The sequence below is a fragment of the Triturus cristatus genome, chromosome 8, assembly GCF_964204655.1.
Source record: "Triturus cristatus chromosome 8, aTriCri1.1, whole genome shotgun sequence".
Classification (NCBI taxonomy): Eukaryota; Metazoa; Chordata; class Amphibia; order Caudata; family Salamandridae; genus Triturus; species Triturus cristatus.
In genome coordinates this window covers 188,899,908-188,918,634 of record NC_140591.1, presented here as the reverse complement: position 1 = coordinate 188,918,634, position 18,727 = coordinate 188,899,908, and the positions used below count along the sequence as shown (strand labels likewise).

The 18,727-nt window shown below is 46.2% G+C and overlaps 1 protein-coding gene across 1 annotated transcript in view; it reads left to right on the top strand.

Annotated features, from left to right (window-relative positions):
* The window catches only part of MORC3 (MORC family CW-type zinc finger 3), a 684,179-nt gene that overhangs the window by 380,008 nt on the left and 285,444 nt on the right, over positions 1-18,727 (top strand). The window contains exons 8-9 of the mRNA XM_085621291.1: positions 9,906-10,025; positions 13,452-13,549. Coding sequence (XP_085477417.1) covers positions 9,906-10,025; positions 13,452-13,549 — 218 coding nt within the window. The remainder of the gene's footprint in view (positions 1-9,905; positions 10,026-13,451; positions 13,550-18,727) is intronic.

The following is an 18,727-nucleotide window of genomic DNA, read 5'->3' as shown; positions in this document are numbered from 1 at the left end:
GGCAAGGTTCAAGGCAGGACCAGCAGAACACTACCAGCGGCACTAGGGTGCCCAGTGCAAAACATCGTTGGGAGCCCAGTGTTACTCTAGGGATCGGTCTTTGTGTAAAGAGGCAGCAGGCTCGGACTGGGAGGCCATTCGGGCTAAGCCAACAGAGGGGACGCAGTGATACCTTTGGTACTAGTCTCCACTGCCCAGGGGTGACGTGTGCAGAGGTGTCTTTAGGTGTCGGGTTATTCTTACCGACAGCAGTCGCGGTAGAGGGGGCCTGCGTGCAGAGGCTACAGGCAACATCAGAGATCACCGGGGGCGAAACCACGGCGCTGACACAGTTAGCCCACTTCAACTCCGGCTTGAAGCGACTGCTGTAGTGGTGTCTTCAGGCATCTGGTTTCTGCAGTCATGAATGCCTCACATGAGTCTTTGGATGCCTGCAGGTTGCAGGGAAGCAGTGGTGCTACTTCTTGAGAGGTATTGGTTCCTGGGTGAAGTACTGGAAACTCTCCTGGGCTTCAGGTTAGGCCACCTTAGGGGCCTAACCTAACCTGACTAGGTCTTGACATGCCTACCTGACTAGCTAATTTCCCACCTGTCCAGGTGCCAAAGGGCTCTGGACAAAGGGAGAGGGGTCAGCCTCCTGTCCTGTGAGGGGAGCCGTATTTCACATTTCAAAGGCAGGAGCTTTTTTGAAGCTCACCGGCCTAAGAGTGCTATTTAGTAGGTCATCCTGAGGGAGAGGGTGTGGACACCCTCTTCCCATGCAGGCTTAGTTCCTGGCCTCCTGCGAGCAAAGGCCCTTACCTTGGGAGGTCAGAAATCTGTCTTGGTGGCAGGCTGGCAAAGACCAGTCAGCCAACACCAGAGGCTGTTAGGTTTTCAGGGGGCACCTCTAAGGTGCCCTCTGTGTTCATGTATTCTCAAATCCACCACTGGAATCGGGTTGGGTTTGTGAATACGAGATGTTTGATACCCAACATCACTATTCTCAATGAAACCATCATGTATCTAGGATACTCGTTTTCACCAGTGTCCAGCACATGTTCTAGAATGACTTCCCTGCTCACTTGCACTGGCAGTCATGGAACTGACCAGCACAGGGGCATATCTGCTAATGCAGGTATGCCCTCACATGTAATACTAAGTACCCTGCCACACAGCTGTAGGGGTGACTTACAAGTACTACATGCAGTGTAAGGGGACATGGCACACTAGGATGTGTGTCAGGGTGTGTTTTCACTTTTTTCTACAGCAAAACACACAGCCTGCGATGGCAGCCCTGCATGGGTTTGGTGAGGGATCCCTTAGGTTGGCACAATTCGTCCTGCAGCCCTTGGGGTACCCTCCTGAGTACCTCAGGCTTTAGGTACCAGAGGTACTATTTACTAGGGACTTAGAGGATACTAAAAATATTGTCAATTGGGGAAACAATTTTACAGTTTGGGAAATGTCTGGCACTAGGAACTGGTTAGCAGGAACCCAGTGCACTTCCAGTCGAAATCACATCATGTACCATGCAAATAGTGGTGGTGACTGTCAAGAAGGGGTACTGTCCTAGAGTCTTTGAGAATGTACAGCAATCTAAGGGAAAACTGGGAGTCCCCATTTTTGAGCCCTTCTACCTTGCTCCACCCCCCACCGGGGGTCCTTGGTGACTAGTGATGTGCAGGGCAGCTACCTCCAAGATGAGATTCTTCAGTGGACTGTGGTGAGCACAGTGTACGGGAGAAGTGCCAATCAAGATGTTAAAATAGGTATTGCAGAGGCCAGGCGTTGATAGAAGTGCCGCCTCAAAAGAACTGACACAGTAATGGTATCTGCCCCAGAGCTTCTTTTGTGGTGTCTCTACATTCTGTAAATTAGTGGACCAAGTAGACAAACTGGCATGGAGAGGGCCTGGACTGTTACGAGTAAATGCAAAGGACTTCCACTAGACCTATATTTCTTTGTTGTACATTGGCTATTGCTCTGCGGGGCTATTCGCCATGATCACAAAACAACATGACAACCTAGCATCTGAAAGAGACACGTTAGTAATGGATTCCTTACCTTAGAATATCCCCAGGCGTCAGACTGGATCCAGAAAGTTTTCGTCAGCAGTACCCCTGCGTATCAGTAGGCGGCGTCGTGCGGCTCCGCGTACGTCGCTGGCGTCGTAGCTGCCGAGATGACATGGTCGGAGCTACTTAGACGCGCCCATCCGCGCTGACGTCAGTTCTTTATTTTTCCGCGGCAGCAAGCGCAGATCCGAGAGAGAGCGGTACTCCTAGTTATTACTTTAACTTGGTTTTGAGAACTTGTTTCTCTCGTTTTGTCGTGTACTCGACTCCTGGTGCAGTAGGGATGCCCGGCTTTAAGTCCTGTAGGGCCTGCCGTCGGAATATGTCGGTGGCGGACCCGCACGACTTGTCTCTTCTGCGTGGGGCCCCGAGGCATTCCCCGATTGTCGGGCCATGGTGCAGAAAGGTTTGCGGGAGCGTTCCCGAAAGTTGTTGGAGGCCCGGCAATCGGTTCCGCGCCGATCGAGGTCCCGCTCCCGGGGGAGGTCGAGGGACCAGCCGCGGAGCCAACACCATCGCTAGTCGGACTCGGGGACAGGTAAGTCAAGGCGCCATAAAAAGTCGAAGAAGCGACGTCTCTTTTCGTCAACCCCTCATCGGTCGCGGGACGCGGTGGGGGGGCGGGTGGTCACTCCCCAGCAGCTCCGCTGGAGCCTCCGTCGTTGCCTGCGGCCTACCCACCTTTTCCAGGTCCGCACACGACGCAGGAAGAAATACAGGTATTCCTGTCGGCCATGCGCCGTTTGTTTCCCACGTCGGATCCCTCCGGAGTGTCAGTGGTTCTGTCCCCGTGCCGCCGCCTTTGGCTCCGGCTACGCCGGCATGATACCCTGCGGCTGCGCTGCCTCCAGCATCGGGGGCGGCGCCGGATACGGCGCCGGACTGCGTGGGACCAGGATTGGTCTATTACCCCCGATTCCCATTCCAGGTGGGGAGTTTATCCCATTTCCCTGGGCACCTCACCCTTACCGGCCTCATCAACAGCCGGTGGATGAAGGGGAGTACTGGGAGGGGTCTGAGGACCCTCTCGCAGCTCAATGCGAGGATGAGCCGGAGTGGCAGGGTGATATGGAAGGTCCAGGCGATCTGGATTTCTCTTCACACCCTGGTACACTGTCCCTTTCTTCCGTGGCTACGGAGGAGATTGGGACTTTTTCAGTGGTGTTGCGTAGGGTGGCTGAGGCTCTTAACCTCGAGCTCCCTTCTGTGCCTATCAGGACCAATCTCCTGACCAGGGTGCCGCAGCCAGCGTCGTCCTCCGTGGAGCCGCTGCTACCCTTCAACGATGCACTTACTGACATCCTGTTGAGCACCTGGAACAAACCTAACACAGGGGTTCCTGTAGATAAGGGTATGGCACGCCGCCATCGCCCGGTGACCCCAGCTTTCTCACACAACACCCGATGCCTCAGAGTCTGGTTTTACAGGATTCTGCCTTGCCGAGCGCATTCCCTTCTGCTCCTCCGGACAATGAATCTAAAAAACTGGAGCAATTTGGGAAAAAGATTTTCACTTCGGCCAGTTCCGGGTTGCGGGCGGTGAATACTGCGTACCTGTTAGGCCGCTATTCACATTCTGTGTGGGACACCGTGGCACAGGTGCTGCCTCAGTGCCCTGTGGAAGCTCGGGCAGTGCTCTCCCAGGCCATTACCGAAGGAAGAGATGCTGCTAAATTGACTATCCGTTGTGGACTTGACACAGCCGATTCCCTCGGCAAGGCACTTTCCACAATGGTGGCACTCCGCCTGGCTCAGAACAACTGGCTTCTCCGGGGATGTCCAGAACACTTTGTTGGACATGCCCTTTGATGGCACACGCCTCTTTGGTGACAAGGCGGATAGCACCCTGGAACGCTTTAGGACTCAGGCTATGGCCCAGTCCTTAGGTCTCGCCACCACGCGCAGCCCCTCATGGTCTGCTTTTCACTCCTTTCGAGGTCAGGGTCGAGGCGCCCAAGCGTGTTCCTTTTGGAACCGCCGGCCAGCGCAGCAGCAGTCTCAGATCAGCCGCGGTCGTGGGGCCCACCATGGTGGGTCCAGAGGCCAGCGGGCGGGTCAATCCACCACCGCCCCTGCCACCACCGCCTCAAAACCTTCCTAGTCCGGTGTTTCAGACACACCAAATGCCAGTGGGTGGCAGGATTTGCCATCACCTCCCCCACTGGCGCACCATCACTTCGGACAGGTGGGTTCTGCAGATAGTCCGAAGGGGCTACCCGCTCCCCTTCGAGTCTACCCCTCCAGCCATGCCACCTCAGTCCCATCGCATGTCGGGGGAATCACTTGGCACTTCTCCAGCAGGAAGTTGCGGCCCTCTTGGCCAAGGGGGCCATCAAGCGCTTTCAGACGCCAGAAGTAGGTCGTGGTTGTTACTCCCACTACTTCTTGGTTTCAAAGAAGGACAAAGGTCTGCGCCCTATCTTAGACCTCCGGAACGCCAATCGCTTCCTCCAGAAGGAGAAGTTCAAAATGCTCATGCTTGCTCAGGTCTTGTCTGCCGTAGACCCGCAAGACTGGCTGGTAGTGTTAGACTTGCAGGATGCTTATTTTCATATCTCCCACCCTGCCAGCCCACCGGCGTTACCTACGGTTCGCGGTGGGCCACAAGCACTTTCAGTTCACTGTGCTCCCTTTCGGCCTTACCAGCGCCCCTGGGGTGTTCACGGAAGTGATGGCGGTGGTCGCAGCTCATCTGCGCAGATCAGGGGTTTCAGTCTTCCCCTATCTCCATGACTGGCTCGCCCCAGACAGTCGTCTCCCACCTCCAGACTAGGGCCGACCTCCTGCATTTGCTGGGGTTTTCCATCAACGTGCCGAAGTTGCACCTGATTCCCTCTCAGAAGCTCCTCTTCATCAGGGCGGTTCTGGATACGGCGCAGTTTCGGGTTTATCCTCCCAAACAGCAAGTCCCGGACATTCGAACTATGATTCCGATCTTTCGGCCTTGGTCCTGGGTTTCGGTCAGGAAGACTCTGAGGCTGCTGGGCCTCATGGCCTCCTGCAGATCTATCATGCCAGATGGCATATGCAGGCTCTGCAGTGGGACCTGAAGTTCCAGTGGACGCAGCATCGGGGAAACCTGTCCGACTACGTCCAGATCTTGGAGAGCACTGCACAGGACTTGCAGTGGTGGCTCACGGACCAGCGTTGGTTCAGCGGCAGATCCCTATCCTTTCCCCAACCGGAGCACACAGTAGTGATGGACTCGTCCCTCCTGGGATGGGGCGGCCACATGAGAAAGGCAGAGATCAGAGGCCTCTGGTCTCCGGCGGAGTACAAGCTCCATGTCAACCTTTTGGAGCACAGGGCGATCCTACTTGCACTGAAAGCATTCCTTCCCTCTGTCAAGGGGAGAGTAGTGCAGGTGTTCACAGATAACACCACCGCCATGTGGTACTGCTACAAGCAGGGCAGGGTGGGGTCGTGGACCCTATGTCAGGAGGCTCTCCTCTCTGGACAAGGCATTTCCTTGGTGGTTCAACACCTGGCAGGTACCCTGAACGCCAGGGCGGACGAACTCAGCCGTAGGTGCATGTTGGCTCACGAATGGCGTCTTCACTCAGAGGTGGCACAAGGTCTCTTTCAGCAGTGGGGAGAACCTTGGTTAGATCTATTTGCCACCGAAGAGAACGCGCAATGTCAGCAGTTCTGCGCGTTGGAGTTTCCAAGGCGGCAGTCGCTCGGAGACGCTTTTCGTCGTGAGTGGAGTTGCGGTCTATTGTACGCCTTTCCGCCTATACCACTTCTGCCCAGAGTGCTGAAGAAGATCAGATGCGACTGGGCCAAAGTCTTTTTTGTGGCACCGGACTGGGCTCGAAGAGTTTGGTATCCCGAGCTACTCAGTATGAGCGTGGATCCCCCGATCCGACTGCCTCTTCGGGAGGATCTCCTGTCGCAGCAACAGGGGACGGTCCTCCACCCGAACCTGTCCAGCCTCCACCTCCTTGTGTGGAGATTGTGCGGCGACATCTGATTCCCTTTGACTTGCCTCCTGAAGTCTGTAATGTGATTCTGGCAGTCAGGCGTCCCTCCAGTAAATGGTAAACGCCTGTCGGTGGAAAGAATTTGTGGCATGGTGCATAGCGAAAGCTGTAGATCCTCTTGCTGCCCCTCTTTCTGAGGTTCTGCTGTTCCTTCTCTCTTTGTCCTAGCAGGGCTCTGCTCTGGGCACTATCAAGGGCTACCTTTCTGCACTTTAAGCCTTTCTTAGACTGCCAGATCAGCCCTCTATTTTCAAGTCCCCAGTTGTCAATAGATTTCGTAAAGGCATTACTCACCTTTTCCCTCCTATTCCTTTTGTGGTGTCTCAATAGGACTTGAACCTGGTTCTCACATACTTGATGTGTGCTCCCTTTGAGCCTCTTCATAACTGTCCTTTGCGGTTATTAACTTTGAAAACTGTCTTCCTGGTGGCCATCACATCCGCTCGGCGGGTGAGTGAGCTCCAAGCTCTTTCCTGTAAACCTCCTTTCCTGGCGATTCATCCGGACAAGGTTGTGCTTCGACCGCGTCCCTCCTTTCTACCAAAAGTAGTCTTTGCCTTTCATCTCGAGCCAACTGTCAGTCTGCCCACTTTCTTTCCGCCTCCGCACCCTTCAAGAGAAGAGGAGAGGCTCCACCGTCTGGACCCAAAACGTGCGCTTTCGTTCTATCTCAACCGCACACAACAGTTCCGGGCGGATGACCAGCTCTTTGTTGGCTACGTGGGCGCCAAGAAAGGCCGTGCTGTGCACAAGCGAACTATCTCCCGATGGGTTGCGTTGTGCATTAAAGCCTGTTACTCTCTGGCTAAAAAGTAACCTCTATTTGGGCTGCACGCCCATTCTACCGGGGCGACAGCAGCTATTACAGCATTGGGACGAGGTGTCCCCCTGCAAGACATCTGTCAGGCAGCCACTTGGGCCTCGTTGCATAGTTTCACTAAGCACTATTGCCTTGACATCCAGTCCTGAGAGACGGCTTCTTTGGCCGTTCGGTTCTCTGTGACTTTCTGGTGTAATCTCACTTTGCAGACCCACCACCGGGGTTGGTATTGCTTGGGTATGTATTCTAAGGTAAGGAATCTGTCACTAATGTTTCTCTTTCAGATGCACAAGTTACTTAGTTGTGTAACGATATATCTGTAAGAGACATTAGTTAATGATTCCTTACCGCCCGCCCATCCTCCCCGTTCTGCGAACTGTTCTCTAGGGTTCAGGTCATCCCTTTTAGGGCCCTAGTTCTATTGCACCAGTAGTCTGTCTCTGGCATGGCTCTGTGCTCCTGGCGCGGAAACGTTGCGTACAGAACTGACGTCGGCGTGCGTGAGTGCGTCTAAGTGGCACTGACGTCATCTCGGTGGCTACAACTCCAGCGGCGTACGCGGAGCCGCACGACGACGCCTACCGACACGCAGGGGTACTGCTGACGATAACTTTCCGGATCCAGTCTGACCCCTGGGGATATTCTAAGGTAAGGAATCTATCACTAACTAAAGTCTCTTACAGATGTATCATTACACAAGTAAGTAACTTGTGCATTAGGTGTAATTACTGTATATGTATGTTTGCTCAATCTTTTCGATATAAACAATTAAATAATGATTTTAATATATATAAAAAATGTTTGTGTATAAAAATAAAAAACATGAGCCTCAGAAATTGCTAGGTTGTCATGTTGTTGTATGATCATAGCGAATAGCCCCGCAGAGCAATAGCCAATGTAGAACAAAGAAATATAGGTCTAGTGGGAGTCCTGTACAATTACTCGTGATTGTTCCCCCTTCCTCCCAGACCTCAAATTAACTTTTAGGGGGGTACCCTCATTAATGTGAGGGCCTGGACTATTGCAGGAATGTGACTTCTATGACACCAAAAATCTATGCACCTCCCAGGAGTCCAGAGAGGCATAAAGGCTTCACCCGGGTCCATTTTTGGAGTAGGGGAGCGAAGTGAATGTAGCAGCGGACAACATAGCCCAGACGACCAATTAACTTAAAGTGCACACAGTACTGAGACAAATTCTCCGATGTGGTCTTTGCTGTAGAATAGTGAGAATTTGTACAAGAAGCTGCTCGAACAGTGTGTTTGGGAGCCCCTTACTGCAGGCACAAATGGGAAGCAGATATATGGGGGTAGAGATGGCAGATGGGCCAGGAATACATGGCAGCAATATCTAGTAATACTTGGTTAAGTCTAATCAGTTCCACTCCCTGCACCACTCAGATCTCATATCTAAGAAATTACACAAACAATTGTTAGAATATTGCAGATGAATAGCGTAGGTGTAGGGGAAGCTATGTAGTGTTTCCATTGCATGATCAAACCTCCAACCACACTGGAGGGCTGTCACCTGCACAGTTACTACACTAGCAGAGAAAAGAATAAGAAGCATGCTTAGTTTAAAAAAAAAAAAAGAATTGGTGCAGGTTCTCTGAATTGGCTCTAATTGTGATGAGGCGCTAAATCGCCATGTCCTGGAAATCGACAAAAGTACCTCCCAGAAGGGATGGACCAAACAAAAGACAGAAATGGGCAGTGGAAGAGTATACAGTAGGAAAACCGCTGTCTAGGTGTCCCAAAAGGGTCAGAACGGACAGTGTGGTATCCAGTACTGCTAAGACTGAGGGATGATCACTTCTTATCGGTCATCTCAAGGCCCATCGTAGATTGGAGCTTGTTGCCTTAAAAACATAGAGAAAAACCCTGGGAACATGATGAGGGCCCACGGGTCAGGTTGCTGAACTGGCAACAGATGACACAATGTTGCAACTTTACAGGTAAAAACTAATTGAAAAAGGAATGTACAATTCATGAAACACAATGCCAGTCTTTGCTGTGGGTAGACCTGCATCCCCTGGCTTATCCTTGCTGTTAGTTTCCTTATTTGTTTGTTTGTTAGAGAACAACAGACTGGCACAACAGTACTGTATCGCAAGATGAGACGATGATGTCCTTTTGTAAGGATATAATGTTCAATTAATAAAATGATTTTTTTTAAATGTACACAACTCCTATATCTGTTCACTTGCCACTGAGCGGTGAAATCTGAAAGTCGAGAATACAATGAGATTTGTAAAATCTCCTGATAATCAGTCTAACAAAATATCTTTCTACTTTGAAATGAAAGACTACTTTGAATGAAGTATGGAACTTTTTTAAGTTGTAATATATTGTAGGAGCAAGCATCCTCATTCAGTACTCCAGTGATTCCCACCAAAGACTTTGCTGCAGACTCTGAATCAATCGCGTTCAGTTGAGGCTAATTAACAAAACCTCTTTGAAACCTGTATATAACTATAAAACAGGTTTGCTCCATTTCGTTTAATCTCTAAGGCATAGTTGTATAATCACAGGAATAAACTGGAGGCAGTGGAAAGTTTGCATGGACTCCTGCTTGAACTGTATACATTATTATTATTATTTTTTTTTTTAAATATCTTTATTGACATTTTTTCCATTTTTCAATAAACAGCATACTCCGTAACAAGCAAATGAATAAGTACATGGTATGGTACAACAGCATTTTTGGCTAGCATGTCAGACCGTACAGGGCTTACGCCAAATATTGCCAGAAGTAAGTTTAACAGGTATACCCAGCGATTGACCAAGTGTCCATTTCAAAACATGCCCGCGATTGAACTGTATACATTATGCTGTAATATTACTTCATGTGCTATTAGTGCTGCTGATGTATTGTATAACCATTTTCTAAGACAGAATAGTTGCAAATAAGGACGTTAAAAACAATAGGTTCACTCCAATTGGAGAACCATGGTAAAGGTGTACTTGAACAGATCAAACACATTTTGAGAACTGATTTTTGTTAATGTTTTCCCAATTTATTTAAGTGTTTTCCTTAATGTATGCAGCCTAAAACTGTGAAAATTACATTTGGTTTCAACTGTAGAAATGAAGATCATTATGGTGTCATGATGTATCACAAAAATAGACTAATCAAAGCTTATGAAAGAGTTGGTTGCCAGTTAAAGGTAAGTGCTTTGTTGTTACTAGATTAAGTACAGTAGCTAAGTTAATGTGATGCCACATTCATTACGTGGAAAAGAATGGATGAGTGGATGCATATCTGGAAGTCATTCATACTGCGTGCATTTACTGACCTTATTTGAGTGAACTGTTTTGCAGGTAATATAAAAACGGATACCTGCCTAGTCCATGTGCACCCCACATACACCATCCACACACCAAGACACATGGTCCACAGTCCGAGTTTGTAAATGCTTTCGCAATTTCATTGTCTGTGTTTTAAGCTTGGATATGATGATATTGAATAGCCTCAACACTTGTCATTTATGAAAGGTGCAGTAACCTTGTTTTTAGACCACTGGCAGCTTTTAGCTGTCTGTTGTTGGTGGCCTGTTATGGACTATGTGGTACTTGCATTGCGCGTTGTGTTAACCCACTGATTACTCCATGGTTGATGTTGGACAGGCTGTGGTGATGATCCTGTTAGATCTATACACAACCTTTGACACTATCTTTCCTACCAGATGGTTGATCGCTTGCCGGAAATTGAGGTCACAGATTCAGCCCTGAAGCTTCTGTCATCTTTCCTGACGGATAGATCACAGAGAGTGGCTCTGCACCCATAGCTACTCCATGTAGGGTTCTGCAGGGCTCATTCCTGATCTCCACACTGTTTAACCTATATGTCTCTGCTGGCTAAACTGATTAGATCTTTTGGGTTACAGGCTTTATCCTACGCAGATGTCACACAAATAATTTTATCTGTCACAAAGGACATAGAGGCTTCCGCCATCAACTTTAAAAACTGCATGCAGGCTGTGGCCATTTGGATGGTAAAAATACGATCCCAGACTTAATGGTGATCAAACTGAGGTGCTGATCCTTATCAGAATCTTACAATATTGAAAAAATAGACTTCACTGAGCCGCGCCTTTCTTTTAGTCGGCGTGGCTCGCTGCATGTGATCCTCCTCCTACCCATTCGCTCCCTCTCTTCCACTGCAACAGGAAGCAATGCAATAGACGTCGCATTTGCAAGAGCTTAACCTATTGGCATTGTAAAAGGCAGTGCTTTTTATTTATCTGTTTTAAAAACAAACACATCAATAAAATGCATTGTCATTTACAATACCAATACCTTAAACTCTCACAAAAGCGAGACCTATTGCATTGCAAATGCTTGTTTTCCACTATTACTTCTATAGTCCCTGTCTCTTCCACCAAGACAGATCGAAGTACTATGATGGCGCATAGTAGTAACATTACACACATTTCTGCATGGTGGTTCTCAACATGGTGATTGAGCTGGCATTCTCCCCTACTAAGAAGATACATAAAGACCCTAAAAATGGTATACTAATTTTGGCATGTATTATGACCATGGCATTATAATTCTTTATTAATTTACCAAGCGCAGCTTACCAAGATTTGGCATTGTGCCTCTCGGACAGGGATTGTACAAGGGCAGTAACTAGAAAAACATTCAAAATTTCGGTAGAACTCAGGGAATTATTGTTGGCCTGCATCTGTGGTGTTCAACTAACTTACTGTTGCTAAGAACAGCAAGTTGCTTTTTGTTCCAGTGGTGGGGCTAGGAGCAGAATTCTCATTCACAGTATTGTATCATAGGATCTGGTCCAGATGAGTGTACTTTGAAAGTTGTTGGAAATGACCATCTTTTGTGTGGTGTTCCCTCACATTTTTACATTCACTGTATTTTTCTTTGGCTATAGAAGTCTGTGCAATTTTCCCCTGGTAGATAGTGGTAAAGCGTCATGCTTAAAATTTAAACATGATGAAATTTGAATACCCCAAATTGACATATTTAACTTAGCTAGAAGACCCTAGTGTATAAAATCAAGGTGTACCCAGGGCCTGTAAGCTAAATGTCACAAGTGGACTGCAGCTCCCAGTGTGCCATCCACTACAGTCACAATCTAAACATGATCGAAGTCAGATTTTTTTCTGACTATTACAGAAAACTAACATTTAGAAAGTTACATTTGCCCAGTCTAAAGTCCCTGGAAGCATCTGCATTTTTATCTCTCTCACGTCAGCCAGCCAGTAACTAGCATTTAAGTAGGTGTGAATGAGATGTGAACTTGCCCCCAGGAACAAACAAAAAGCTGGCCTGAATGGGCAAATATGACCTATCTGAACGTGACAAAATATACAAGTGAGCTGAGATCCTTATTGACCTTAAAGTGTCAAGACCTGCTTGAATGTCACATGCCGCTTGAGAGGGCGGCCAAGACTTTTGATATGACACTTGAGGCACACTTCAAAGAGGACTTCCCTGTCACAGGCAAATTTGAAGTGACACTTGGCAGGACCTTTTTCTTTGTCTACCACACCAGTAAGGCCCCAAGTGGGCCTCTTTTTGACATTACAGTTTAACAGCCTGTTTAACAGGTTTGCTTTGTTTACATATAACGTTTGGGGTGCACTTCAAATAGCAAAGGCAGGATGCCAAAACAGTTCTTAAGTATCCCTTGTCTGGTTGCTTAACAGTCAGCTTTATTTTACCAGACTTCGGTCTCTGAGGTTGTTGTGGGTACATGGGACTGCCACAATGCCTCTTTATATTAGGTTAACTTTTCCAGTGCTTACCTATATTTTGCCCCTTTCATCATGATTCATCTTTTAGAGCTCCGCCCTTTACTCTTTTCCAAATATGGGATAGTTACACCTATATTGTAAAACTCCTTCCTGAACGTATTTCTGTGGTAACCAATGGCCACCAGGGTGGCCCATAGTCATACCCACAGCAACTGGTGCTGTTAGACAAAGTGACAGATGTCAGCAGATGAGGTCATTGGTCACATTGTGAGGCAGTTGTTGATGCAGTGTCATGGTTATAGGACGTGGAAGAGTGTACCCAAAGAAGATCCAGGGGCACAGCCATATGAGGCTACAGCAGAAGAGGAGCCATGATGAGATGCAGGTGGAGCAACAGAGCCTGAGTAGTCAATTTGGAAGTGATGCAGCAAGACATGTTGGGATCACACCCCACCTATAGTTGGATTTATACTTTAATATAATCATTCTGGGGCTAATATGCTAATTTTGTAGTCTTCAAAGGTTTTTTTCTGTCCGTAAGAAGGTGAAAAGTTCAAGTTTGCAGTGTTTAGTATCCCCTTGGGCATTTTCTCAGCATTTTACCTAGAGGGCTTGTAGATTACTATCTAAAGTTTATAAATGTATTTGTTGAGTTATTCTTAGTCTTAATATTTCTGTGATATACACCACACAACTATGGAATATAAATACCCTGGACAGCTATTCTCGAAGACCAGTATTGTTTTCCTTATGGAATTCATCCAAGTAAAACTACCATCCAGTCCTACTCGACGTTTGTGTCCATTCATATTTTGCTCAAAATGTAGTTTAGTATCCTTCTGGAAGTTAATGTTGTTAAAATTTTGTTTACAGGCTAACAACATGGGTGTTGGTGTAGTTGGTGTTATAGAATGTAACTTCTTGAAACCAACTCATAATAAGCAGGATTTTGACTATACCAATGAATACAGGTAAACTAATATGTGTGATTTGGTGTTTTTGTTTTATCTGTATTATTTCTGTTAATTGTTTTCTCATGCAATGCTTCTCAAAACATTTGAATTATAAGTCAGCCAGAGAAAATGCACGGTGAGCGTGAACATCACCTGGTTGGTTTGGAGAGGGTTCTCTGAAACCTGTTTGCTTGCTTGAATATGGTCAAATAGTGTATTTTACACATTCTGCCCGAAAGGTCAAAGGTTTGTACAGGCAGCCCATATTCATTAAGCATTCCAGTATGCTATGATCTACCATACTAACATTATGAATCACTTCTTTGGAACAACTCCTGTATGTACCCTGTTATAAATTGTGAGCTTGATAGAAAACTCTGACAGGATGTAGCACAGATGGCTTCCTCCCCCAAATATTGCCCGGTGATTCCAACATTTCCATGATTCACAAATTATTACATCAGGAACGGCCCACACGGTCTTGGATTGTTGCCAGTGCTCTCTGTATGGAAGAGTTTTCCATCTGTGACCCCAGACCCATCTTCTACATAAGACATTATTTGCTCCAGGACTGCTCTCAGTCCCTCCGGAAAAATGGCAGCCATAAGTGATATGACACAAAAGTTGTGATCGTTTCATTTGGGTGGTGATGGAGGAGAAGTCGAAGAGCGGTCAATTTTGCTATGCAGATTTTTGGATTTCTGAGGTTCTGAGAGCCCTTGTTGTTTTATTTCTTTCTTACCAGGGTTGCATCTGTTGTTCTAATTGTGCAAGTAGTCATCCCAATTTACAATACAACTTCAATAATTTGTAATATTGGAGCTCTTGTGTGAGGTAGTTCCTTAAGTAGTCTCTCTAGGCTAGTGGGTAATTGAAACATGTATGTCTCTCCATCAAGTAATGAGAGACTGGAAATATACAATTTCACAATTGATAGCTGGGTCCTTCTGACTAGCAGGTGAAGGATGGCTTTTCTATCAGTCATTATAGCTGGTGTAATATCACACCAAATCTGGTTCATTTTTTGGCTGGGTTGGAATCCTGAAGTCTGTGAACAGGACCCGCCATAAACCTGATTGGTTGATAGCAGATGGGAAGTAGTAAATTAATAACTGGGTCTTTAGGATGTCTTAAGACTTTTTGCAGCTGCCTAACATTTCTAACCAAAAAGCTAATAATTTGCAATTTGTACCCATGTATACTAGAACAGTAGTCAATCCTGCTGGAACAACCAACTGCTCTCTTTTCAAATGAAGTCTGGCTGACATTGTGTAACAGATGGCAGTGCCAGACAATTTAATGTGCCAGGTGTGTCAGGCCTGTTTATGAGGGCTCAGGCCTTTTCTGGCACAACATTGAAAAAGGGTGGCCATTTCATGAGTTTGAATACAAATAAGCACTGAAACAATAGGCAGTATTGCAGTTCTTACATACTTAACAGGATGAATGGGAACGTCCTACCAGCATTCCTAAACAAGATAATTGTGCTCAAAAGGAACACCTGTCATGCTTCCCTCTGCTACCAGAGCCAATCCCAACAGTTCCTATCCTGTTCTAGGGAAATTTCTCCGTCCCTAAAGACCTCATTTAGAATAGATTGAGACGTCGTCTTTACTATACATTACTTTCCTTTAAATTGAACCGTAGGTGATCGTCATCACACACTGCACCAATGGCATTATGATTAAGGCTCCTGGTTTTCCGTTTTTACAGATTATTACAGATAAATGCAGACAGGAAGCAATATGTTTTCTGTCTGCATTTATTTTTAAAAGTGGATAAATACAGAAAACTGGGCTTCTTTTAAGTGACTCTCCGTGCTGTCTTTCATGAATTATAGCCAAACAGCTGAGCAGATGGACAGCATGGGAAGTTAAAAAACAGGATGAAATTTCTTTAATTAATGGTATATGTTAACATACATTTGTGGTATAATACTAGTATTTACCAGTGGATGTATTTTTATATAATATTTGGCAGCTTAAATAGTTAAAACACGACAGACATCAAAGTATGACTGCATGTCTATCAGTTAAATAAATATGGAAATGTACAGTTTTACAACTTCATTTATGCGCAAAACACTAAATAAATACGGATAAATACAGATAAAATAGCTAAAAAATAAATGCAGACGGAAATGTTAAAAAAATAAATATCATAAATCCAGGAGCCCTAATTATGATTAATTTAGACTTACGGACTTGAGTGCTGACCCACTGCATAGGCTGATTGAAAGAAGGGCACTATGGTGTTGAGGAAAGTTTGCCATCTACTGCTGTCACAGTTCTGTCTCCAGGCTTAGAGCCTGAATTGTTCAACTTAACAGAATGGATTCTGTTGAATGGGATAGTGGTTGTTTCCTGGCTGAAAGGCTCCACACCACAGTTTGATTATGATGGTAAAGGTTTAACTGATGTGGTAATTGTCTTTAGGATCTTGAGTCCTTTTCTCTTGTGGAAAGTCTTGAATTATCTCTGTTCGAGTTGGGGAGGGTCTCAAAGGTCTCCAAAAAGGCTACTTGTACAATTTCTTCTTTCATTTGATCTGAAGAGCAGGAATCACTTACAGATGTCTACCATAAAGTGATTTCAAAGAGGCCATGAAAATGTATTCCCCCTTCGCCTTTTGTTCATCACCTCAAGAGAATTTACTTTTTTGTTATTTAAGGTTGTTGACTTTAAAAATAGCGTTCTTCAGTGTCATTGCCTTTTCACAGAGCGTAGATTGTCCTAGGAGGGCAACTGCTGTACTATCTGACAATGACATTGATGACCTCTGCATATCCTATGCCAGTCAGACAGGCATCAGTGAGTCTCGTTGTGGCACTACCCAGTCCATTCAAACCAACCCCTTCAGAGAACCCACTCACAACTACAGATCCATTAATAGAGAAAACCTCACAAATATCAACATAGTGCAGATCCCCCCCCCCATTCTACTAGCAAGCTGAAATGTGCACTCATTAATTGCAGATCTGCAAACAAACATGCCCCTGACATTTACGACTTCATCATCGCAAATGATCTTGACATTATCGTCTTTACCAAAACATGGCTAAATAGTTCCTCCTCTCCCATCTTGGACCTACTGGTACCTCCTAGCCACGACCTATTCCACCTAGACAGAAACATGCAACCCGGTGGCGGGCTAGCTTGCATTTATCGAAACACAATCGCAGCCAATCAAGCAGACTCAATCTCTTTATCCTCTTGCAAATATCTCTGTAACAACATCTCTGATTAAAGGCGCCTCGCCTGCAAACTTCACATAATTTACCACCCCCTGGGTGATTGACGTTCATCGATGAGCTAATGGAAGTTATTACATCCAATGACATCCAATGGCAACTCACAAATACCACAGATTTTCCTGGGCGACTTCAGTCTCCATTGGAATAACCATGGTGCAAGTTGTCTTAAATCTTTTCTGGCAAATCAGGATCTGTCCCAACTATGTGACAGCCCAACCCACAACAAGGGAGAGACCGTGGACCTCATCATAGCTAAAATGAACACGATATCTTTAATCCATCACCCCATGTGATTGGACAGCCCATTATAGCATTCTCTTCATCAATATCAAGGTAACTCTTAAAAGGGGTCAACCCACAAAAACAAAACAATGGAAAAGAAACATACAAAACATCAACCCCATCGACCTGGTAAACAAATGCAACTCCGCCCTGATCCCCTCGACAGACATGGCTGACGTCCATGACCTTACAGTATTTTACAATTCCACAATGCTTGAAATTCTTGACTCTGCAGCGCCCTTCCAGGAAAAAAACGTTTCCTCAACTCTCCAAATCATGGTTCAATGAGAACCTGAATTCAGATCAGCGAAAGCTAAGATCAGCGGAGCGACTATGGAAATCAGCACCCTCCATTTAGCAATTTTATCTACTCAGAGTGCCGAGGAATTCATACATTAGGAAGATCCTAAAGGCTAAAGCAGACTTTTTCAAATCCCAGCTGAACCAAGCCATCAAAAACTATTCGAAATCGTCAAACAACAAGCGCACAACAAGCCCAACTCCCCGGAACCAAGCGACTCTGTTACACCCAACTGCGATGAGCTGGCCAACTTCTTCCTAGAAAAAACAAAATCCATTGAACTCAACATCCAATCTAAGAAGTCTCTCACTCAAACCATGGCCCTTGATGATAAATCTCACTCTCAGATCAAGGTCCATTTCATTACTCCGACGGAAATCCCAAAAAACAATGCCTCTTGGCACACCTTCGCGCCCATCCCTGAACATGAAATCTATAACACTCTTCTAACGATTAACCCCTCAAATCACTTCTCGAACCCCTTACCTCCTCCTTTATTCAAAATGATAAAAACCTCTATTCTTCCCCTATGGTCAAAGATCGTAAACGCCTCCCTGAGACAAGGGTGCATACCGGACTGTCTCAAAATAGAGCAGGTCACACCTATACTAAATAAGTCTGACTCCCTCCCCACTGATCTCAACAACTACCGCCCTATATCCAACATCCCCACTCTGGTGAAATTATTGGAAAAATGTGTTCAAATACAACTATGCGACCACATCGAGAATTACAACCTCCTAGACAAACACCAATCAAGCTTACGGCATGGACACAGCACTGAATCTGCACTCACCCTTATAATGGACAACATCCTACAAATGTTTTTTTTTTTTTTTTTTTTTTTGGGTAAAAAAGGCTTTATTGTGCAGAGAAAAAGGGGTACAAGCACGGGCCTACAACCTCCTGGGCCGGCCGCTAGCATTCAGAAATGGTCAAGCAGTTCAAAAAACAATGACTGGCCCACAGGGGTTCCGCTAAATTACAGGAGATCAGACTGCACATAAGGGACGTGAGGACACACCCTTTTTACATAAATATCAACAAAAGTAAAGAAAAAAAAAAAACACACACCCAAAAAGCAAGGCGAAAAACATTGAAAGGACGTCTAACCACAGCAGAGGAACTCCACACCCGACCACCATAGGGTGGTCAATAAAAAGGGGGGTCTGAGAGGGAGGGGGGGCCACGGGAAAAACCAGACCTATACACAGATGAACAAATGAAGCAAGGAACCCTCAAGGATCAGGGGGACAAGGCAACCTCTGACGTATCCACCAGGGGGGGGAGAACAGATAGTCCCTCGATACACATTCCACTGACCCCAGATTCTACCCCACGCCCCCGGTTTACCACGAGC